Raw genomic sequence first — 23,707 nt, 5'->3', positions numbered from 1 at the left:
AAACCCAGCATGCCGCTGCCATTGGTGCCCAGATAGAGCTCAAGGCTTTGCACATGCTCTGCTGTGCAAGCACTCTAGCAACTGAACTACATCCCCAGCCCCCACTGCATGGTTTCTGTGTCTCTGCTCACTAGAAACGTTGACTGTGTTGATTATTTTAGGCACCTCTTTTGTGAATTCCTTTCCATTTTCTTTATCAAGGGATCGGAAAACCAAAGCAAAGCCTGGGTTTCTTAGCATCGAATGCAGTGGTACCTAGGAGAGGACTGTGTCCTTTTGCATTCACCTTCAGGCCCATTCCTTAGTTTCATCTTCCTGGGGACAGGACCTGGGACTCTGCATGTGGAATGGGTCTTCTGGGTGACATGTATGGGAAATACAAGATTTGAGCACCATGGCCTGTGTCTTAGTATTATCAACAAAAGTTTGAAGAAGCCCATACAGAAAGCATGCATGTTTCTTCTTATTTATTGCTTCTAATAGGTGCCACTTCCCAGAGAGAGAGAGAGAGAGAGAGAGAGAGAGAGAGAGAGAGAGAGAGAGCGCTCCACCAGCGCCTTTCATCAGTGGGAGAGTGCCAGAGATGAATTAGTCAGACCTGAAGTCTCCTTGCAGGAATGTGCTCAGATGAGTAACATTTTGTCATTCATAGGTGATTGTAGCTAGTTTGCATTCTTCTCCATAGAGCAGGTTCATTCATTCAAAAATCAAGAACCTTAGGGAATAACGGGTCTGGCAATTGCAAATTCCATTTTCAGTACTAATGAAATATGAGTGTCACCAAACTGAACAAAACCAGGGAAACAAGTCCCTGTATTGGCGCAGGAGGTCAGGGACACTGGTCACTCAGTGACTCCTCACCAGGCCCAGTCCTTGTACCCCCTTTTTTGGGCACCTGGACAGCACAGACGAGAGGGTCCAGCAGTGGCAGCCGAACCCCAGTCTGGGAAAGAGTGAGGCCTTCAGAGTTTGAGGGGGAGGCAGGCTCACCCGCCTCCCTCTACGTGGCTGTGACCAAGCCAGTCTCTTATCCTGTGAAGGAGGCAAGGAGGCACTGCAGAGGCCGACTTTCCCTTTCAGTCTTCGGCTAGGACCTGGCCCAAGTCCCTCACTGGCTGTACCCCCAGCCCACTGATGCTGCCACTACTGTCAGGAACACCCACCCAGGCACTCTAAGGAGCAGAGAAAGAAAAGCTCCATCTCATCCAAGGGCCAGAGGAAGAAAGCTGTGCCTTCCAACAAAGGGAACCAGTGGGCCAGGAATAAAAGAGCAATGTACACACTTCGGACCCCCGAGTGCAGTGTGAAACTGCTGCCTTGAACTTAAGGGTTTAGTGGGTCCCCAGAAAAAGTGGAAGAAACCTAGAGGGGACAGTTAAATTCATAGTGGAGCTGTCTAGAAGGGCAAGTTTGGTGCCACCAGGTGCCAAAACAGGGATGAGAGAGAGAAGAGGAAATATTAGTTACACAGGGAAATTATGTGTGAGTTGAAGAAAACAAAGTCTGAAGAGTTCCCCAAGCTCCAGGGTAAAATGGGTTTTTAGAAGCAGAGTGGGGCTGTAGATGCTGGAAAGATGGCCCTGTGGTCCAGCTTGATTCAGCTCCTAGCACCCACCTCCATCTGATCAAGCCACCTGTGACTCCAGTTCCAGAGCACCAGACACTCTAGTACGGATTTCGTGGGTGTTGCGGAATATTTGTTGAACTATGTAAAGATGTGTTGCTGTTTCACCTTGCCTGCCTAAGGCACCTGATTGGTCCAATAAAAAGCTGAATGGCCAATAGTGAGGGAGGAGGTATAGGTGGGCTTCTGGGCAAGGAGAGTAAGTAGAAGGAAGAATTTAGGCTCAGAGAAGAAAGAAAAGGATGACAGGGAGACACCAGGGGCCAGACAGACAGACACAGAGAAAGCAGGACATACAGAATGAGAGAAAGGAAAACAGCCCCGAGGCAAAACGTAGATGGATAGAAACATGCTAAAGGAAGTTAAAAGAGCTGGTGGGACAAGCCTAAGCTAAGGCCGAGCATTCATAATTAATAAGTCTCTTGTCTTTATTTGGGAGCTGGTTGGTGGCCCAAAGAAAATTCTGACTACATGTGGGCACCCACACACATGAGGCATAGGCTCCCACACATATACATAAATAAAAATTTAACAACCCAGTCATGTGCCACAAAGGAAAACCTAGCATATTGAAAATCTGAACTGTCTTACAGACTGTCTTAAGCCAGTGCAGTGAAACTCTTAGTAGTAAAGACAGAGCCAGCGAGACCATCAGCAGGAAAAGGCACTTGCTGCCACTCCTAAAGACATGGATTTGATCCCCGGCACACACGGTGGAGAGAGAATTGGCTCTGAAAGTCGTGTTCTGATCCATACCTCCCACTCATCACTAAATAAAATGTAATAAAAATTATAAACAACAACTTACACAAAATCTTAACAGCTTGAAATAAAGAAACAAAATTTAAATTATTTTTTAGTTCTAGTTTTTAAAACAAAATCTTGTGATGTAGCTGTGGCTAGCCTCAAACTCATAATCCTGCCTTAGCCTCCTGAGTATTAGGATTACTCACCTGCGCCACCTCACCAGCCCTCTAATTCTGAGTAATCCTTAGCCATTCAGATATCCTTAAATCAAAGAGAAATTCACAACTGAAATTAAAACCATGTAAAATAAATTAACAAGAGCTGGGAATAGGGGCATATGCCTCTAATTCCTGTAATGCGGAGGCTGAGGCAGGAGGTAGGCAAATTGGAGGCCAGCCTTGTTCACACATTGAGATACTGTCCCAAAAGACAAATAAATAAGTCCACACTCAGCTTAAGACATAACAGATATTGTACTGTAGCATGAATCTTATATTTTTGGTTGTGAGCCTAGCCTTTAATGGCTGAGCCATCTCTTCAGTCCTGTAGCATGAATCTTAAAAGTTCTTTTTAATGAAAACAAACCTGAAGCCAGTTATTGGGGTGAATGTTGGAAGATCAGAGAAGCAGAACAAGCCACAGCTATCTCACCTTGCCAGTTCCTTAGCTGATCCTGTTTCCTCAGATTGGAAGCTTCTGAGTCCTCATCCAGAATGGGTCTCAGCTGAACTGCTACTCAAAAGCCTAAAAGCTTAACCAGCCAAAAGCTTCTAGTTTCTGGTCCTCACGCCTTATATACCTTTCTGCTTTCTACCATCACTCCCTGGGATTAAAGGCTCACTTTCTGGGATTAAAGGCATGAGTCACCAGGCTTCGCTGTATCCTTGAACAGATGGATTCCTGCCTCTGGAATGCTAGGATTAAAGGCGTGTGCTACCACTGTCTATCCTCTATGTTTAATATTGTGGCTGTTCTGTCTCTGACCCCAAATAAGTTTATTAGGGTGCACAATATTTCAGGGAACACAATACCACCACATTGTACTGAAAATAAAAACCCCTTCCGTACTAAGGGGGGAAAGGAGCATAGTTTTATTAGTAAATTGGGGTCCCTTAGTTGGTAGTGGTAACCGAGGCCCCCTGGTTCTCTCTGATCATCTGTGTTTATCAGTTCACTGCTAAAAAGAGTGCCTGATCTTCACGGCAAGGTCTAAACCAGCCAGGACCTTGTTAGTTTTAAACAAACAAAACCTCCCTTATGAAAAAATGAATTAAGCACTCCCATACTTTCCCAAATTATGAAATATTTTATGGACATCTGTGAATTTGCTAGTGACCCCAAGTGACCTTTGTGTTGCCCAGGTTCTCCAGGAGCAGATCCGTGCCCGGGACAACATCAGCTATGGAACTAATTCTGCCTTAAAGACGCTGGAGATGCGCCAGCTCTCTGGCTTGGGGGATCTCCGAGGAAGAGTTGCAAGGTAGGTGTACCAGTTACTGCCCTCAGAGTGCCCCATGGACGCATCTTCGGGAAGCAGGGTTGTTTTGGATTACAGTTTGGGGGTTACAGTCCATCGGGTAGGGAACACGTCGGCAGGAGCATGAGGTGACTGGTCTCGTGGGGTCCACAGTCAAGAAGAATCAGAGGGAGATTGCTGCAGCAGCAGCAGCTAAGCCTGATTGTTCTCCTTTTTATTCAGTCTGGGACCCCAGCCCCTGAGAAGGTTCTGCCCACATTCAGGGTAGGTCTGCTCTCCTCCCTTACACCTCTCTGGAAACGCCCTCACAGCCTAGACCACAGGTGTGTCTCCTAGGTGACTCTGAATTCAGTCACGTTGTCCTTGACGATTACCCATCACAGCAGGTGTTCAAATGTTAGAGACTTTATCCCTGAAGAACAGTGTTTACTTGGCTCTGGGATCGTGCTTGCTGTAGATGTGTATTGACCTGAGTTACATACCAGCATACATACCAACTCCACAAAGTTGTCTTCACACACACACACACACACACACACACACACACACACACACGTGTACTGTGGCACATGCGTGGCAATCAGAGGATAATTGCAGAAGTTGATTCGGCCTTCTACCACACCTGTCCCGAGGAGCTCAGCTCATCAGGCTTGGCAGCACATGCTTTTACGGGTTGAACCACCTTCCTGGCCCTTACCCGGGACCTTGGTAGCCATGTCCACTGTTGCCACAGCCACTGATTTGGAATCTGTTTCTAATGAGATCCCTGGATTCTGGGCACACCGATGTTTAAAAACTGCCACAAGAGACTTTCCCTCCGGATGATGTTAAGCTGGCTGGGATGAAGTTGTCAGAACATGTATGGGCCTCTTCTGCCCTCTGCTGCTACTGAGAGCCAAGTGCAAGTATGCAGCTAATACTGGGAATCTGGAGCAAAGAAACATTTCCAGCCGGCTTGGGGTGACAATGAGCACAAGTGCGCTCGGGACCAGGCACCCACCAGGGCATCTTTAGAGCAGAGAGAACCATGTATTCTGTGTATATGTGTAGGCAGCTGTTGGTTAAAGATCCATTACCGGTTGGAGGAGGGTTGAGGGACGCAGTGACCACTCTACCTTGGCTCTTCGCTATTGTTCTTTTTGTTTGTCTTTATTTATTTATGTGCACATGTGTGCCTGAGTGTATACATGCACCACGTGCATGCGGGAGCCTGTGGATGTGGGGAGAAGACGTCGGAGCATCTGGAACTGGAGTTGCAGGAGGTTGTGAGCCACCATGTGAGTGCTGGGGACCGAACCCTGGTCCTCTGCAAGAGCAGTGAGTGCTCTTAACCACCTCTCCAGCCCCTTCGTTTTCTTTATTTGTAACTGAAAGGGAGTCTTGTTCTGTATCTCTAGCAGGCTTTGCATCAAGTTGTCCTGCCTTAGTCTCCTGAGTGCTGGGATTACAGGTGTGTCCCACCATGCCTGGCCCGGCTGTCTGTCTGTCGTTTGCTGTTCTCAGCAGGACGAACCCCACTCTAGTCTCCTCAGTCTGACTCTTGGTGGTGGACACCTCCTGATCTCCTCATCTCTCCCTATACTTGTCTTACAGCTTCAGACATGCCCCACCTTTGTTAATCTCCAAAGAAGTCAATTCTCCTGCTGCCAGCCCTTGGCATGTGTCCTTCTCCCAGAGTACCTTTCTACTTCCTCTTCTAACTCCTGGTCCAACTTTGACGAGTAGTGCGAATGTCTTGTCCTCCAAGGGTCTTTCCTGACACCCCCACTCAGCAGAGTACCCCCTCACATATGTTCCATCCAGTCACTCTGTTGTCTTCCTGTCTTAGAGCCAGGCTCTGTCATTCACTTCAGCAGTCAAGTGCCTGGAGCCTGTTGAAAACAGTAGGTACTCAACCAATGCATGTTTGGATGCATGACTGAGCTACAGTAATTGCCAGGGAAGGACTAAAAACTTGAAAACAAGGCTGAGTCCTCGTTTGTGGAGTTTGGTTTTTAAAAGACCCCCAAACTCAGAAAAGAGCCTGGGAAGGACTTGAGAGCTACAAGGTAGAGCAGGGACTCGGGGCCACTATATTTGTTAGAGAAACAGAACGAACAGTGTGTGTGTGTGCGTGTGCGTGTGCGTGTGTGTGTGATGATTAGATTGGTTTATACAGTGTAGGCTGTATAATGTGTCTCCATGCAGGAGGGACTGAGCACCTGGTAGTCACTTAGCCTGAGAGGCTGTGTGCCTCAGCACTCCCACCGTGGTGCTGAAAGCCTGGAGGGATCCCTGAGAGCCACTGGTCCCGGGTCCCTGTTGGAAACCTGAAGAAGCCTGAGTGTGATGTCAGTGGGGAAGGCAGCGGTGGCATCAGCTGCAGCAGCAAGAGGGCAGATGACCTTGTCAGTGAGACACAAAGGCAGTGAGGGGAAGGCACCTTTCATCGGGGCTGCCTCAGGGAGGTGCTGCCCACGTTTGGTGTGTGTGTGGGTCTTCTCACTTCTAACTGCCTGATCAGGTAAAATCTCTCCCAGGTGTGCCCAGTGGCAGGCTCCAGTCAAGATGAAACTGAAATTAACCAACACGCCACTGTGGGTGCAGGTGGAGATTGAGGGCGTGTGTGTGTGGGGGGGGGCATGCTACAAATGGTGGCCCCTGGCACTGCAGCCAACAGTGCAGACTGCTGTCATCTTCATGACATTGTATCTAGACCCAGCAGTCTCTTGAAATACCTTCAGGAATCTTCCATTCTGCCTCAGTGCCTCTTGGACGTCTCCACCGGACTTGCGCCTCCCTGTTAACAAACACCTTGATTCCAAACCCACCCCGAGTGTTTGTTGTGAGCGCCGGATGATTTGGGTTTGTTTGGTGGCTATATCTGCCTTCCTCTTGGGAAGCTAATAAGACCATTGAGATGAATTCATGTGAGATTAAAAAACAAAACAAAACAAAACACAAAAAACCCTCTTTGGCAAGATTTCGGCTTGCGCGCATCGATTACATAATAGTGTTGAAGATGTCTAGCTTTTAAAGTGATATCGCTAAATTACTAGGCTGGCATACAACCTCCCATTTGAATGTGCAGTTTTTATGGTTCTATTAGGAATACAGTCAACAGCAACACAGGCCCTTGTTCCTCACTGGTAGAGCTGGCTTAGGCAGGTTCTCCTTGAAGGTGAGGGATGTTCATCCCCCTCGGCAGAGTGAACCTCACATAGGATGTGGCCAGAGGTTTTCCCATTGCTTCCTGAAGAAAGTCTCACTTTTAACTCCCCAGTTCCTATTGGGATGTTGGGTGCTGTGTTTGGCACATTGCCTGCATTCCCCCAAAACTCAGTGACCACGTCCTCTTTCTTCTCTGATAGGGTGTGGGGTGTGCCCGGAGGCAGAGTGAGAGAGGGACATGTCCATATGCCACGGCGTGAGCTCCCAACACCCGGGAATTGGGAATTAGTGAGATAATACTGGGGCCTTCACAGCCGGCACAGCGGACCTGAGAGCACCCACTCTCTCCTCTCCCTCCTTCTCACTCTCTCCCTCTCCTTCCTTCTCTCCCTTTCCCTGTCTCTCTATTGTTCTTTATTTTATGGTATTTTTATATTTATGTTTATTTTATGACACATAATTTTCTGAGGTATAATGTTCAGATAAGTTTGTTTATATGTATAGACATTGCACTATATGTAGTTTACATATAAGCAACGGTGGGATGGAGTGACAGGAGAGATGGCTTAGCACTTCAGAGTGGATGCTGCTCTCCCAAAGGACCCCCAAGTTCGTGTCCCAGGATCCATGTCAGGTGGTTCACAACTGCCTGAAACTCCAGCTCCAGGGGACCTGACACTGTCTTCAAAGTCTGCAGGAAATGCACTCACATGGGCGTGTGCGCATGCACGCACGCACGCATGCACCCCCCCCCACACACACACACATACACACTTTAGAAATAAAACTTTAAAGCATACACTCCAGTGGGTTTGGGTATGCTCACTGTGCAGCCATCACAATTAATCCTAGATCATTGAACAGTTCATTCATTGGCAGTCACTCCCCTCTCCTCCCTTCACCCCTGTCCATGGCAACCAGAGCATTCTTTCCATCTCTAGGATTTGCCTCTCTGGATGTTTCCTGTAAGTGGAGTCATCCCTAACCCATGGTTCTTTAAGACCAGCTTCTTCCAGTTTGTGTAGTGTGTCGGTATATCATCGCTCTCTATGGCTAAGAGACACCACATTTTGTTTCTTTATAAATTGGGTGGATATGCTGTCTCTACTTTTTGTCTATTACAAATAACATGCTGGTAATATTTGTTTATGAGGCCTTGTATGTTTACACTTTTAAAAAGATTTATTTTATGTGTATGAGTATTTTGCTTGCATACATGTACATGTAGCATGTGTGTGCAGTGCCCATGGAGATCAGAAAAGGGTGTCAGGTCCCGGGAGCTGGTGTTAAAGGTGGTTGTACAGAGTCCCATGTGGGTACTGTGACCGGAACTCCAAGAGTTCTGACTGCTGATCCATTTCTCCAGCCCTGAGGCAGCCTTTTATACATAGTGTGTGTGTGTGTGTGTGTGTGTGTGTGTGTGTGTGTGTGTGTGTGCATGCTTAGTTATTTTTCAACATCATTGGTCAAAAGTCTATTCTGTCCCTCACCAGATTGTCTTGGCGCCATACTTGAAAATCATTTGAGGGTGGGGACACTTGAGTTCCTTCTTTCTCTCTTCCCCTCCCCCTCCCCACTTCTCTCACTCTCTATCACTGTGTGTGCACCAGAGGTTAAGCTCAGGCATTACTCTCTGGAGCCAACACTATTTTAAAAAGTGTGTGTGTGTGTGTGTGTGTGTGTGTGTGTGTGTGTGTGTGTGTGTGAGAGAGAGAGAGAGAGAGAGAGAGAGAGAGAGAGAGAGAGGGAACACTATTGTGGAGTCAATTCTCTTCTCGCACTGTGTGGGTTCTGAAGACTGAACTTAGATCCTCAGATTTGCACAGTAAGTATTTCACCCACTGTACCGTCCTGCACACGTAGTGTGTGTGCACAAGTGCATTTTCAGACACAGAGACATGCATGCACCATGGTGCCAGCGTGGAAGGCAGAGGACAACTACCGGGAGCTGGTTCTCTCCTCCACCTTGTGGGACCCGGGGATTGAATTCAGGTCCTTGGGCCTGGACACACATACCTCTAGCCTCTGAGCCATCTCAACCGACTGAGCCACTTTCAAACAGGACAAGAGGATAACTTGCTGGCCACGAGCTTACCAAGTAGGCTGGACTGGTAGCCAGTGAGCCCGAGAGGTCTACCTGTCTCTGCCTCCCCTTTACTGTTATTACAAGTACACACTGTCTCACCTGGCTTAAAATTTTTTTTATTATTTTTAATCATGTGTAGGTATGCATGTGAGTTCAGGTACCTGTTGAGGCCTGAGTATTGGATCCCCTGTAACTGGAGTTATAGGCTGTGGTGAGCTGCCTGACATGGATACTGGGGACTGCACTCTGGTCTTCTGCAAGAGCAGTATGTGCTCTTAACCACAGAGCCATCTCTCCAGCCCCACACCTGTTTTGTTTGTTTGTTCGTTTTACATGCATTCTGAGGATCAGACTGTTCCTCCTGCTTTATGGTCTGAGCCTTGTCCACAAGCCAGTAGCTCAGTTTCTGAGGAGGCCTTGCATCGCACAATGCATTTTATAGTACGAAATGGCAAGGCAGCTATTTCACGTGCTGTGGAACTTTAATGGTTGTGTGCTGTTTCCCCGGGTAGGTGCGATGCCAGCATAGCCAGACTCTCTGCAGAGCACAAGACGACCTTCGAGGGGCTCCAGCACTTGAACAAGGAACAGCAAGCAGCCAAGCTGATCCTGGAAACAAAAATCAAAGATGCAGAAGGACAGGTATGGTCGGGACAGACACCTCAGAGGCTGAGAGTTTGTTCTCAGCCAAGAGCAGCCAGCCTGAGCCCCAGTGTGGGTTTATGCAAATCCTCACCTCTTCCTGTCTTCCTTCTGTGTCTTGCTGGAGTGGGCCTCTGTGAATCTGGCAGCCAGATCACAGAGCGTTTTTTGGTACAGCGCCAATTTAAAGATTCCTCTCCTCTTATTCATAAAATAATTCATATGCCCCACAAGTTCTAAATTATATCCCCCAAACTACCTCTTGCTCAGGTGAGTGACCCAGTGTGGCTTTGCAAGTTGTCTATCTCAGTGTCAGATTCAGGAAATATGTTCTTTACTGACTGGGATGCATTGCATGTGGTGGGTGACTCGTCATGTGGTCTGTGTGTGGGCCCCAATTAGGCCAAAGCTAGAGAGAAAGCAAATGAGCTGGCAAAGGAATCTTGGGGTATTTCACCTTGAAATTCATCATTTATTTCACAAAGTGAAACTTTCAGCTTTTCACCAGTTTGGTGTGTGTGTGTGTGTGTGTGTGTGTGTGTGTGTGTGTGTGTGTGTACATGAGTACAGGTGCTCCCAGAGGCACGAGGACTTGGATTCCCCCTGGAGCTGGATTACAGTTGGCTGTAATGTAAGAAATGGGTCCTGGGGATTGAACTCTGAGGAATATGTGCTCTTAACTACCTACTGAGCCATCTCTCCAGCCCCTTAAAAAATGTTTTTCAAAAGCTGTACACTGTGGTATACCAAGAACTATGTAGTGGAGACAGGTAATCCCTAGAACTTATTGGCCAGCCATTCTAGCCAATAGGTGAGCTCCATATTCAGTGAGGGACCCTGCCTCAAAAAAATAAAGCAGAGAATGATTAAGAAAGACAAGTCATGTTGACCTCTGACTTCCATATATATTTGTGCACGCGTGCACACACACACACACACACACACACACACACACACACACTCACTCATGGAAACAGAGGTAGAAAGAGGAGGTGAACTCCTAAATGGACTTAGTAAAGTGATTCTCAATGCCACTGGCCAGAATGGAGCATATGCCATGTTTTCTGAAATGGCCCCTGAAGACATGATGTGAGATCTTTATAATCCAATCATCTTTTACAGATTTCTCAGCTTTTGAGCAGAGTAGACCTGTCCATTTCAGAGCAGAGCACCAAACTGAAGATGTCCCATAGAGACAGCAACCACCAGCTTCAGCTCCTGGACACCAAGTAAGTCGTCAGGTTGTAAAGGGTTTTCTCAAGTTCTTTCTGAGTTCACAGAATTCACATTTTCTCCGTCTTGCTTTTATTTTAAAACATAATGTCTAAATTTTGTTTGTTTTAGAGATTTATTTTTGTTTTTATTTATGTCTGTGTGGGTATGTGCACATGAGTGCAGTACCTACAGAGGCCAGAAGAGGGCATTGGATCCCCTGGAGCTGGAGTTGCAGGTGGTTGTGAGCAGCCGGATATGGGTGCTGAGAACTGAGCTCCTACTGTCTGGAAGAACAGCAGGTGCTCTTAACTGATGAGCCATCTCTTCTGCCCATCTTCTGGTTTTTATTTATCACACAGAGTGAAAACAATAATGAAAGCTAAAAGAAAAGGTTTCCATGTGGCACATTGTCACTTTTCCTTCACAATTATTGCTTCTAGTGGTTGAATGAATGATGGTCCATCTCTTCATTCAATGTATATGTGTGTGTGTGTGTGTGTGTGTGTGTGTGTGTGTGTGTGTGTGTGCAGGGGTGGGTAGAATGGGTGCATGAGTGTGTGGAGGTGAGGGTCAACATTGGGCATCCTCCTCTATCTCACTCCACCTTATTTTTTTGAGGCAGGGTCTCTCACTGGTTCTAGATTAACTGGCTAGTGAGACTCCTTTTTCCATCTCTCCAGTGCTAGGACTGTAGGTGCAAGCCATCATATCATGTCTAGCTTTTTACATGGATTCCTGGCATCCAAACTCTGGTCCTCATGTTTGTGCAGCAAGTACTTTACCCACGGAGTCAACTTCCCTGCCCCTAGTATGTACTTGTTAAGCACTTGCCTAGAGGCCATAAGAAAAAAAAATAGACCTTGTTCTTAATCCTGTAGTGTCTACAGTTTAGGGAGTTGATGGCCAGGTTTCAGATGAGTACTTAAGCAGGGTGCTCTGTATCATTTATTACTAATGGTGCTTCAGGGAATAGGTACATGGTTATGTTAAGTTAAATAATGGTTCCCCCAAATTCTCCATGTGAATATGTTTGTTAACTTTTAGGGAAAAGACCTTGGCGTATGTATTATATGATATTTTGTTTGTGTTCTGACAAATAAAGCTTGCCAGGAGATCAGAGGGTGGAGCTAGCCACTGGTTAACCATAGAGGCTGGGCAGTGGTGGCTCACACTTTTGATCCCAGCACTTGGGAGGCTCATGCTTTTAATCCCAGCTCTAGGGAGGTGGAGACAGAAATATTCGGTGAGTGGAGACAGGATCTTGGGCCCATTGAGACTGAGGATTCTTAGAGACAGGACCACCCATTTTGTCTGAGATTTCTTAGAGGTAAGAGGTCTCTAAGTGGCTGCTTTGCTTCTGACCTTCAGGCAAGCTTTATTTGTCAGAACACAAACAAAATATCATGCAACAGGTGTGACTAAGCATCTTCATCTGGAATGTAGTTCGGGAATAAAGTGCTTGCCTAGCATGAGTGAGGCCATAGGTTAGGGGGAAAATGCCTTTAAAAAAAATCTGCGTGTGCATACCATGGTATAGGTGTCAAAGTCAGACTATAACCTTGGGTGTTAGTTCTCACCTCTTTTGTTTGAGAGAAGGTCTGTGGTTGTTCATTGATATGTACTCCAGGCTAGATGACCTGGGAGCTTCTAGGGTTTCCTGCTCTGTTTCCCATCTTGTCATAGGAGTGCTGGAATTATAGGCCACCTCTGGCTTTACGTGGGTTCTGGGGATCAGGCCCTTTTGCTTGCACAGCAAGGGCTTTACCCACTGAACCCACTCCCTGGCCCCCTAAAGATGGTTTTAAAATGGGTGGGTCATCCCAGCAAGCCTGACGTCATCACTGGAGTCCTGAGAGGAAGGCACTGGCAAAGAATAGCCAATCCTGGCAATGCTAGCTTCTGGGGGAGTGGGACTGGGCTGCACACTTGGGTCTCCTAAGTCCTGGTGGTGGCCAGTGGCTCATCTGTACAGATTTAGCTATATTAGTTCAGCTACAGGATGGCTCTGTGGTCAGCGTTCCAGGACAGACAGGGCATCTCTGATCACCCAGTGGGAGCCTCTACAGCTCCAGGCCTTGATCTTCCCCAGCTGCTACAGAGGGAAAATCCAGGGTGACAGTTCTGTTTTGAAGGATGTGACCAGAGCCAAGTACTTCTGTCCTTTGTGCACTGTGTCATGTGACTTACTGGTACACTGCACTGTAACTGCTACTTTTCTTAAGTAATGAGGATGGCAGTTTGGCTCACAGTCTGAGGGGATACCATCCACCATGGTGATGAACATGTGGTAGCAGGAACATGAGGTGGCTAGTCTCATTGCATCCATAGTCAGAGGCCAAAAAGATGAGTGCTGGTTCTCAGTATACTTCCTCCTTCCCCTCTTTTTTTTTTTTTCAATATGGGTTCCCAGTCCATTAGGATGGTGTTTAACACATTCAGAGTGGATCCTCCCTCTTCATAAAATCCCTCTGGAAACACCCTCACACACAAGGTGTGTCTCCTAGATGATTTCAAATCTATTCAAGATGATACAGAAGATTAACCATCACATTCACCTAGCTGCAAGGGAAGCTAGTAAATGTGATCTCTGGCTAGGCAGCCATGTATCCCAGTGACATGTGAAGACTCCTTATATAAGAAAACAAAAAGTAGACATTTCAGGACAATTAGTGACTTTAATGGGTGTTCTTATCATTATTTAAATCACATATCTACATTTATTACACAGCTACATATATCTTTATATAGTCTATACTTTCATTACATGTTAATACAGATAAGAAGAAAGTGATTAAGGGAAGTATCATGCATTGATAGTTATTTTAAAGACTCTGGAAAGGATGGAATGTTGTAGGGGTACTTTCCACTTTTTTTTTTTTTTTTTTTTGAGACAAAATCTCAAGTTACCCGAGCTAGCCTTGAACTCACTATGACCTTTAACTTCTGATCCTCCTGGCTATACCTCCCAAGTGCTGGGATTTCAGGTATGTTCCTTTATGCTTAGTTTATTTCCTACTGGTTTAAGTTAGGCTATGTCTGTATGGGGAAAGAGCAATAGAAAACATGAGAGAGAAAGCAAGCCAGCCTCTAGTCCTGGGAGATACAAGGAGGGAGTGTGCAGGTAAAGAGAGGATTCTGAAAAGAGAGATGAAGGATGATATGTCCTCTGAGCAAGGAGGACCATGGACCCTTAGAACTGCAAAGGTTACTAGCCCCTGGCATCTCTGTGTTACTGTGGCACCTCTGTGCCCCAGCTGCCAGCTCCTATGGGAAGGAGCACCATCGGGTGAGTTCCTGTTGTATGTTTCCATCTTCTATCAGCTTCATGATGTGTGTGGTCCTCAGAGAAGGGAAGCATGCTGTTCTCATTGAATAGACATTGTTCAATGCTCCTTAAAACTGTCTTACATTCAACTTGTCTACATGCCTTTTCTTTCCTCTCTTTTGTTATTGTAGATTTAAAGGTACAGTCGAGGAGCTCAGCAACCAGATTTTATCTGCACGGAGCTGGCTGCAACAAGAACAAGAACGGATAGAGAAAGAGCTTTTACAGAAAATCGATCACCTCTCCTTGATTGTGAAGGAAAACAGTGTAGGTATTGATGTTTCTCAATAATAGATACTCAGTGGCGGCCTGCCATGTCTCACCAGGACCTAAGGACTTAGCTCTGGTTAATTTGGCACCACCCACAGCTGTCCAGGCATTCCTGCCTTTGAATCATTTCCATGTTCCTTTCCTCTCACCCTCCCCCTTCCCTGCTTCTTCCTCTCCCATTTCCCCAGTTCTTGTTCTTCCTTCCTTTGTTCTGGGTTCATTCAAGTCGTGACTTAAAAACCATTAACTGAACTGTTCAGTTTGTCCTTTGTTAACCAACCTAAATCAAAGCCCTCCCTGTCTTTATGAACAATATGAAGAACAGGGAATGGCCTGGAGCTGTAGAGGCTCCCACTGGGTGATCAGAGATGCCCTGTCTGTCCTGGAACGCTGACCACAGAGCCATCCTGTAGCTGAACTAATATAGCTAAATCTGTACAGATGAGCCACTGGCCACCACCAGGACTTAGGAGACCCAAGTGTGCAGCCCAGTCCCACTCCCCCAGAAGCTAGCATTGCCAGGATTGGCTATTCTTTGCCAGTGCCTTCCTCTCAGGACTCCAGTGATGACGTCAGGCTTGCTGGGATGACCCACCCATTTTAAAACCATCTTTAGGGGGCCAGGGAGTGGGTTCAGTGGGTAAAGCCCTTGCTGTGCAAGCAAAAGGGCCTGATCCCCAGAACCCACGTAAAGCCAGAGGTGGCCTATAATTCCAGCACTCCTATGACAAGATGGGAAACAGAGCAGGAAACCCTAGAAGCTCCCAGGTCATCTAGCCTGGAGTACATATCAATGAACAACCACAGACCTTCTCTCAAACAAAAGAGGTGAGAACTAACACCCAAGGTTATAGTCTGACTTTGACACCTATACCATGGTATGCACACGCAGATTTTTTTTAAAGGCATTTTCCCCCTAACCTATGGCCTCACTCATGCTAGGCAAGCACTTTATTCCCGAACTACATTCCAGATGAAGATGCTTAGTCACACCTGTTGCATGATATTTTGTTTGTGTTCTGACAAATAAAGCTTGCCTGAAGGTCAGAAGCAAAGCAGCCACTTAGAGACCTCTTACCTCTAAGAAATCTCAGACAAAATGGGTGGTCCTGTCTCTAAGAATCCTCAGTCTCAATGGGCCCAAGATCCTGTCTCCACTCACCGAATATTTCTGTCTCCACCTCCCTAGAGCTGGGATTAAAAGCATGAGCCTCCCAAGTGCTGGGATCAAAAGTGTGAGCCACCACTGCCCAGCCTCTATGGTTAACCAGTGGCTAGCTCCACCCTCTGATCTCCTGGCAAGCTTTATTTAGAAATGTGTGATAGACAACTGGGTTCTGGGGATCAAACCCAGGTTCTCATACCTGCTGTCTTAGTTTCTTTCCCTGTTGCTATGGGAAAATCCTCTGACGAAAGCAACTTAAGGGAGAAGGAGTTTATTCTGGTTCCCAGGTCAAGGGTACACTTTGTGATGGTGAGGGGGTCCATGTTGCATCCACTACAGGAAGCAGAGAGGGGTAAATATAGGCCACTGCTCAGCTCTCTTCCCACTCACACAATTCAGGGCCCCAGCCATGGAGTGATGCCGCCCACAGTCGTTGGGTCTTTCTACCTCCAGCAAACCAAAACAGCCCCCCACAGGCACACCCAGAGACTCCCAGTTGGTTCTAGATTCTGTTAAATTGACAATTAACACTAGCCATCAGATCTGCTAATCTTGAACCTTAGCACCCAGCCGTGTCCTCCATTCCCTGTTCTTCATATTGTTCATAAAGACAGGGAGGGCTTTGATTTAGGTTGGTTAACAAAGGACAAACTGAACAGTTCAGTTAATGGTTTTTAAGTCACGACTTGAATGAACCCAGTTGTCTATCACACATTTCTAAATAAAGCTGTCAGTCACCTACTTGATCCTGTTTTTCTGTTTTTACTTTTTGCTTTCATGTATTGTCCCTCCAGGCCACTCTAATGGACTGTAATAACAGTGTGCCTTCATTCTCCCAGGGAGACAGGGCAGAATCCATTTTTTTTTTTCCACCATCTACTTCTGCTTCCACCCCACCTCTCTCAAAGAGCTAAAGTTTGTAGAACTGCCAAAAACATATCTTCCAAAAGTCGTGAATTTATCACATTTAAAACCAGCAGGTTTGGGAACTGGTGCTAGGCAGGCAAATTGTGCTGGGTTTTCTTTTCTCGCCCAGCTTCCTCCCTGGGGTTTTGACTGAGCAGAAGTGGCTGGTGCGGTTTGCCCGGCCGGCGACTGCATGCTCCAGGTGCTGAGCCTCCTTGAGTTGTGGGCTCTGCATCCATGCCATCACAGGAGTGGTGTCATGTCACACCTGATGAGGGCTTGGATGCAGAGTTTCACCAAACACGGGGACAGTGGACCGCAAAGAAAAGGAAACACTCAGGATTCCCAGTCTTTCCTTGACCCTTCCCCCTACTTTTCTCAGACCTACTCAGTGTTGTGCCTTGACACATCCTGACGCATTTGTGGAGTTCGGAGTCTGTGGTTTACAGCTTGATTTTCACATTGGCTTAATTAAGCTAATGAACTCCAGGATAATGCTGGATTCACTAAGATGCCAACTTACTTTTCTCTCACATAAAACAAATCCAGGTGTGCATTTTTTTTTTTCAGGAGAAATATGAGGTGAGTGAGGCTTGTCAGTCTTCAGTGTCCCAGAATCCTTTTAGATTAGCTTTCTGCCAGGCTCAGAGAGTAGCCCTGGTCCCTTCATTCAGGATGGCTGAAAGAGCTCCAGCCATCCACTGAATGGTAGAAACAGAAGGGAAGGGGAAGAATTAAGGATACAGCAAGTGTTCTTTAACTTTTTCTGGAAGCAGTCACATTACTCTTCCTACACTCCCTGGCTAGATCATATGGCCACAGCAAACTCAGGAGACAGAAGAAAGTGTAGATTTTTACTCTGGGTGACCTTGGAGAATGGCTGCAGACTGAACAATAAGGAGCCATCGTGGTTCTGGTCCCTGCAGATGGTTAAGTGCTACGGCCCATGTGAGACAAGGCGTATGCTCCTCTTTGGCGATAACCAAGTGTAATTCTTATTATGGACCTCAGGGAGCCTGTGAAAGAGACATGGAGAAGAAGCTCAGCCAGATGTCGGCCAGGCTTGACAAAATCGAAGAGAGTCAGAAGAAGAACGTGGAAGGTCAGAGAACGAAGCCCGAAGAGGAGAAGGTGCATGGGCGGATCAGCAAACTGGAGTTACAGATGAACGAGGATATGAAGGAAATGAAAGCGGAGGTTAATGCCGGTACGCCAGCCCCGCACACAGTTTGTGCGGCGGCGTAGTTATCTAAAAAGCTAGTCCCCTGAGATTTCCCCCTGAAACTGAGAATGCGCTGGCTAGGAAACAAACCAGCAATGTCTTTAGTTGCTCTTCTGAGTATCTATGCAGTACTGACCAGAGATGCTCGCTAATTTATTTATGTACTTACCGTAGTGCTGGGAATTGAACTCAGCACCTCCCCGTTGCTAGGGCCTCAGTTGCAGGTCTATGAAGCATCTCCATGATACACAGGCAAACAAGATGCTTAACTTGCTAATGGTGGACCTTTTCTTTAGTGCCACCTGCTGATTTCTTCCTGTTCATGGCCGGCATCAATGTGCCTCTGAGGGATTTTTGAGGGCCACCTTTGCACTGCTGGCCATATGCACATGGCACATGAGTGTGGAGTCGGTTCTCTCCCACCTTTTAAACATTTTTTTCCTAATCAAAATTTCTTTTTAAAGATCTATTTTATTTTCTCTGTCTGTCTGTGTGTCTGCCTGTCTGTGGTGTGTGTGTGTGTGTGTGTGTGTACGTGCCCATGAAGGTCAGAAGGAGTATGTTAGCTCTCTACGAGAGGAGCAATAGGCATTTGTGAGCCACCTGATGTAGGTGTGGGGATCTGAACTCCAGCCCTCCAACAGAGCAGTAAAGTTCTCTTAACCACTGTCCTACTTAGGGTTTCTGTTGCTGTGATGAAACACCATGACCAAAACAACCTGAGAAGAAAAGGGTTTGTTTGGCTTACTCTTCCATATCACTGTGTATCATTGAATGAAAAATTGAATGTAGTCAGGACAGGAACCCAAGCAGGGCAGGAACCTAGAGGCAGGAACTGAGACAGGCTACAGGAGGAGTGCTGTTTACTGGCTTGCTCCTCATGGCTTCCTTAGCCTGCTTTCTTATAGAACCCTGGATCACCAGCCCAGAGGTGGCACCACCTGTAGTGGGCTGGGCCCTCCTCCCCTATCAATCACTGATTAAGGAAATGCTTGCCTACAGCCAAATGATATGGAGGCCTTTTCTCAGGTAAGGCCCCCTCCTCTCTGATGACTCTAGCTTGTGTCAAGTTGACATAAAACTAGTCAGCACAGCCACTGACACATCTCTTTGGCCCTCAAATGTGTTTTAAATTAATAAAAAATGTTTGTATATTTAAAGTTTATGTTTTGATATATGTAACAAAACGGCTATTGTGTTCACATAAGCTACCCATCATTTCACATGGGGGTTATATGTGTGTTGTGTGTGCTATATGTGTGTGTATGTATGTATATATATTTGTGTATATGTATTACATATGTGTGTGTATGTATATGTGTATGGTATGTGTGTGTATTTATGTGTACATATGTATGTGTATGGTGTGTGTGTGTATGCATGGTGTGTGTGTATGTGTATGGTGTATATGTGTGCATATGTATGTGTGTTCGTGTGTACCTTGAGTCAAACTTTCATCAAAAACCCCAAAGATAATATATTGAATTTTCCTCACGACGTGTATTAGATCTCTAGACTTGTTCATTTTATGTATTTTGCTGGTTTTTATCCTTTGATCTGAGTCTCTTTACTCCCCTGTCTGCCCACATTATGCCCCTGGTATCTGCCATTTTATTATGTGTTTATATGTTTATTTTTTCCTTTTGAATCATCATAGCCAGGGCTGGAGAGATGACTCAGCAGTTACATAGTAACCCTGTCTCAAAAAAAAAAGGAAAAAAAAAAAAGAAAAAGAAAGGCAGGCTGAGCGTGGTGGCATATTTCTTTAATCCCAGCACAGGCAGAAACAGAGGCAGCCTGGTCTACAAAGAGAGTTCCAGGACAGCCAGGGCAGTCTTGAAAACACACACACAAAAGGGAGAAGTGGGCACCCGAGTGAGGATCTCTTTTTGAGGTGGTGGTTTTCCCTCAGTGTGTGTCCAATTGTGGCACTGGGATTAAAGGCATGTGTGCTTCCCAGTACTGGGATTAAAGGCATATGCCACCACTGCTTGGCTGTTTCCAGTGTGGCCTTAAACTCACAGAGATCCAGATCTCTGCCACCAGAGTGATAGGATTAAGGGTGTGTGCCACCACTGTTTGACCTCTATGTCTAATCTAGTGGCTGGCTTTGTCCTCTGATCCTCAGGCAAGTTTATTAGCGCACACAATATATCACCACAGTCTTGTATATCTGGATCAATTCCTCTATGATGCTGTGTTGTTTCTGAGATGAAGTCTAGCTGGGAAGTGGTGTTGCATGACTTTAATCCCAACATGCAGGAGACTGAGGCAAGTGGATCTCTTTGAGTTCAAGTGGATCTCTTTGAGTTTGAGGGCCAGAGGGAGTTCCAGGACAGTCAGGGCCACACAGAGAAACCCTGTCTCAAAAAAAAAAAAAAGAAGGAAAGAGAGAGAGAGAGAGAGAGAGAGAGAGAGAGAGAGAGAAAGAAAAAAAGAAAGAAAAAAGAAAGAAAAAAAGGAAAGAAAAAGTCTAGCTGTGTAGAACATGTTGGTTTCAAACTCATAGTCTTCCAAGTACTGAAATGGAGGCATATGCCACCGTGCCTGGCTGAGCCCAGCATTTTTCTCAGGGAAGTCTGTCTCCTATCTAGGGCCCATGTTTAGGGTGACAGGCCCAAAGTATCCTCTTGGAGCACAGCAGTGTAGATGCCAGGTCCTGAAGTGAGTACCAGAGCCTCAGAAAAGCCTTCATTCATAACCCCAGAGATGATTGGAAACAAAACTCCAGTCTCTCAGAAGACCCTGGGGACACTGGAGCCAAAGCTCAGCCCCAGCACTGACCTGTGGGGCCACTGGGCCAGAAGACCTCACTTTAGAGTTCTGTCTGGTCCCTTAGGAGCTGGAGGCCTAAGTGCCTGGTGCTCTCTTGACCCACAGAGGCGCCTGGACCTAGTCTTTTTAGACTACAGGGCAGTGTTTTGCAGAAAGCTCCTCATTTGGGGGTTGATTGCTCCCTTATGATCTGACCTGGAACAGAGATGCAGCAGGAGAGATGGACTCCCTGCTCTGGCCATCTGATCCACAGGTACATGATATGATTCCTCAGTGATAGTGGCATGAGCTTTGATCACTTGCTTAAAGCAGCATCTGCCCCGTTTCTTGACTGCAATAGTCCCCTTGGTAACTCAAAAGCAGTTCTCATAGAGGCCCCCATCCCGGGTTGACCCCCAGAGTGTCAGCATTGGTCCGGAGCCAACCATTTCTGTCGCTGTAGAACCTGGCAGGGCACTGCTTGTAAACTGTTAACTCCTGTGACATTTGCCTTTTCCTCAAGGGTTTACAGCCATCTACGAAAGCATAGGATCCCTCAGGCAAGTGCTGGAGGCCAAGATGAAGCTGGACAGGGACCAGCTACAGAAGCAGATCCAGCAGATGCAGAAGCCAGAAACTTCCATGTGAAGAGGGCCTGGACAAGGACATGACAGGAGATGGCCTGTGGGGCTAAGAGCCAGACACCTGGGCAGCCGGATGACGGCTGCATTCTGGATCCCATCCAGGGTGTGCATGTGCCAAGAAATGTGTTCTCATGGGTCTAAACGTTTACCTTCGGTATTGAAACACCCTTGATTTAAAAATCTTAAATACAATTTTTACAACTTTATTTCCCTAGCTAAGTGCAGTTGAGCCCTATGCCCTTGGATTTTGAAAGGCTTTTATGAATGAAAATAATTTATTTTCAGTGCTTGATGCTCTAGCCAAGACGACTATTTTGGAAAAAAAAAAAAAAAAGCTGCCATGGTGATTTTTTAAAATTAAGAAATGAATGAATTGTTCCAGGTATGTACTGCTCCTCACCCTATATGAAGAGAATGTCCTGGTAGATTAGAGTTCAGCTTTTAGTCCACATCTGGATTGTATTACTGTTGTCTATGCATTTTTTAAAACGTTATTTTCTTGTAAATCACCTGTCTTTTGTAGAGAGAAGAGATTTAACACTGGAGAAAAAAAAAACTTGCCATTTATATAATGAGAATAGTTTTTTAAAATTGATAACTGCCATAGATTACAAATTAAGTGGAAACTTACAACATTTATCTAGATCCCACAAGGCACAATATTTATATTCACCTAGAGGTACCAGATTTTAATATTTAAAGCTATTTTTGGAACCATTCACAGCCAGTATAGCCGATAGCCATATATTTAAGAATGAGATGGTGGCTAAGTAGTCTGTTTTTCCACACAGTTAATTGTTCATCAATTGTAATGAATGTGAGAATTTTTCAGACTTTACACTTTACCTAAACGGTCCCCAAATGGACATTAAGTGCTAGGATTTATAGACATTTGTTGTAACTGTCTGTTTGTGCCTTGGTTTTTATCATGTCGCTGTACTGTCCCTTGTTTAAAAAAAAAAAAATTACCAACAAAACAGAAAGTGTGGTAAACACATCAGGGTTGTGATAGAAGACTGGGATCCTATGTACTTTTTAATCGTCCTAACAGTTTTATCACTGTCTTGATGGGCTGCCTTTGGCATCGTTCATGGAGTAGCTACACACACTTCTGTATGGACAAACAGATGTGATATGTATCATACCATGATATGATGCTACCGTATCATACCAGACGTGTGCCGGCACCTTGTAGATGTTTTATTTTCAGTCACCATGTTTGAGTTGTTGAAGACTTGAGCCTGTGGTGTTTGCTCGCCTGTGAGTGTGTCATAGCTGACAGAAGACACTCGTGTTAAAGTGTGAGGGCACCCTAAGAGAGAGAGCGAGAGAGCAGGAGCATTTAAAAGTTCCCAGAACAATACCTTGTCTTTTCCTCTCCTCTCTCGTTTGCAAGGACTCAGGAAAATAAAACTCATTTTCTATTTCTAGAATAAATCACAGTGAGATTCTAACTGGCTCTTACTGTTGACCCTTGTAAGGTATGCTGCTGAAGTCCCTAATATTCCATTCACTCTTGGGAGCTTGACCACTTTATTTTCATTTGGACTCATGAGAGGTTATGTGATGAATGCGTATCCATGCATTTCTTCATTTCCCCGCAAATCTTTCCATCTCCGGATAGGAAGATCTTTCCACCTAGGAGAGTCACTGGTGTTCAGAAAGTGCTTTCCTTGTGCTAGGCTAGCCATGTTTCTTGGAGTGATTAAGCACAAGCCTCGAGACGGGGCCATGCCCCCTCCCTGCATCTCTCCTCTGGGGGCTCTAAGGGAGGAGGATGAGCACAGATGACACCTGGGAAGAGGGGGACAGCAGCCGACTCTGGCCTAGCAGGTGGTGTCAGCAGGTGATACAGCTGCTGGTGGAAATCGCCTAGGTGCTCAAGATGTTGCCTAGTCCCTGCCAAGGAACTGGGGCAGGGCCTCTCCACCCTGGCTGCTTGGGGTCATTCCTGGAGTTTAAGGAGCTGCTGATGCTGAACAACCTCCAGATCAGTTACATCAGAGCATCTGGGAGGCAGTCACCAGCATCAGTATGGGTCACATGCCTAACTCCGCCCCCAACCCCAGTGTTTCCGTGCAGCTGGGAGGCCAGCCAGCCAGCGAAGACAATGGAGTACTCTTCTCGCCAAAGTTTAAAGGAGAATCAGCTATCTTGTCTTTTCCTTTACCAGAGATTTGCAATAAAAAGAATAAAATTTCCAAATATGTGTGGTATGAGACTCTTAAATGGGAAGCGTTTTGTAGTGTGGGGTGAAAAGTTTGACAGGCCAGCCGCCTCAGGAAAGGTACCACTTTGCTTTCTTGAGAAATCTGATGCTGGAGTCTCAGCAGGCCTTACAGGGCCATTGCAGACTGTGTCGCCCACGGGGAACCAGGGTGTCAGGTCCCTGCTGCACCTGGAGTCACACCATTGAGGAGTTCCTGGCTGTGTGCCACGGACCTGTGCTGAGACTTTTTAAAAATATTTTTTAACCCCAT

At 46.2% G+C, this 23,707-nt stretch overlaps 1 protein-coding gene across 2 annotated transcripts in view; it reads left to right on the top strand.

Annotated features, from left to right (window-relative positions):
• Positions 1-23,434, top strand: part of Fam81a (family with sequence similarity 81 member A) — a 52,628-nt gene extending 29,194 nt beyond the window's left edge. For both annotated transcript variants that reach the window (XM_036193451.1, XM_036193449.1), the window contains exons 4-9: positions 3,733-3,851; positions 9,597-9,726; positions 10,849-10,955; positions 14,398-14,533; positions 17,619-17,814; positions 21,107-23,434. In XM_036193451.1, the coding sequence (XP_036049344.1) occupies positions 3,733-3,851; positions 9,597-9,726; positions 10,849-10,955; positions 14,398-14,533; positions 17,619-17,814; positions 21,107-21,231 (813 nt within the window). In that variant the 3' untranslated portion in view covers positions 21,232-23,434. The remainder of the gene's footprint in view (positions 1-3,732; positions 3,852-9,596; positions 9,727-10,848; positions 10,956-14,397; positions 14,534-17,618; positions 17,815-21,106) is intronic.
• The last annotated feature ends 273 nt before the right edge of the window (positions 23,435-23,707 follow it).

The sequence above is a fragment of the Onychomys torridus genome, chromosome 7 (genome assembly GCF_903995425.1).
Source record: "Onychomys torridus chromosome 7, mOncTor1.1, whole genome shotgun sequence".
NCBI classification, from domain to species: domain Eukaryota; kingdom Metazoa; phylum Chordata; class Mammalia; order Rodentia; family Cricetidae; genus Onychomys; species Onychomys torridus.
Note: the sequence above shows the minus strand (reverse complement) of the source record. Positions and strands in the feature narration are given on the sequence as shown.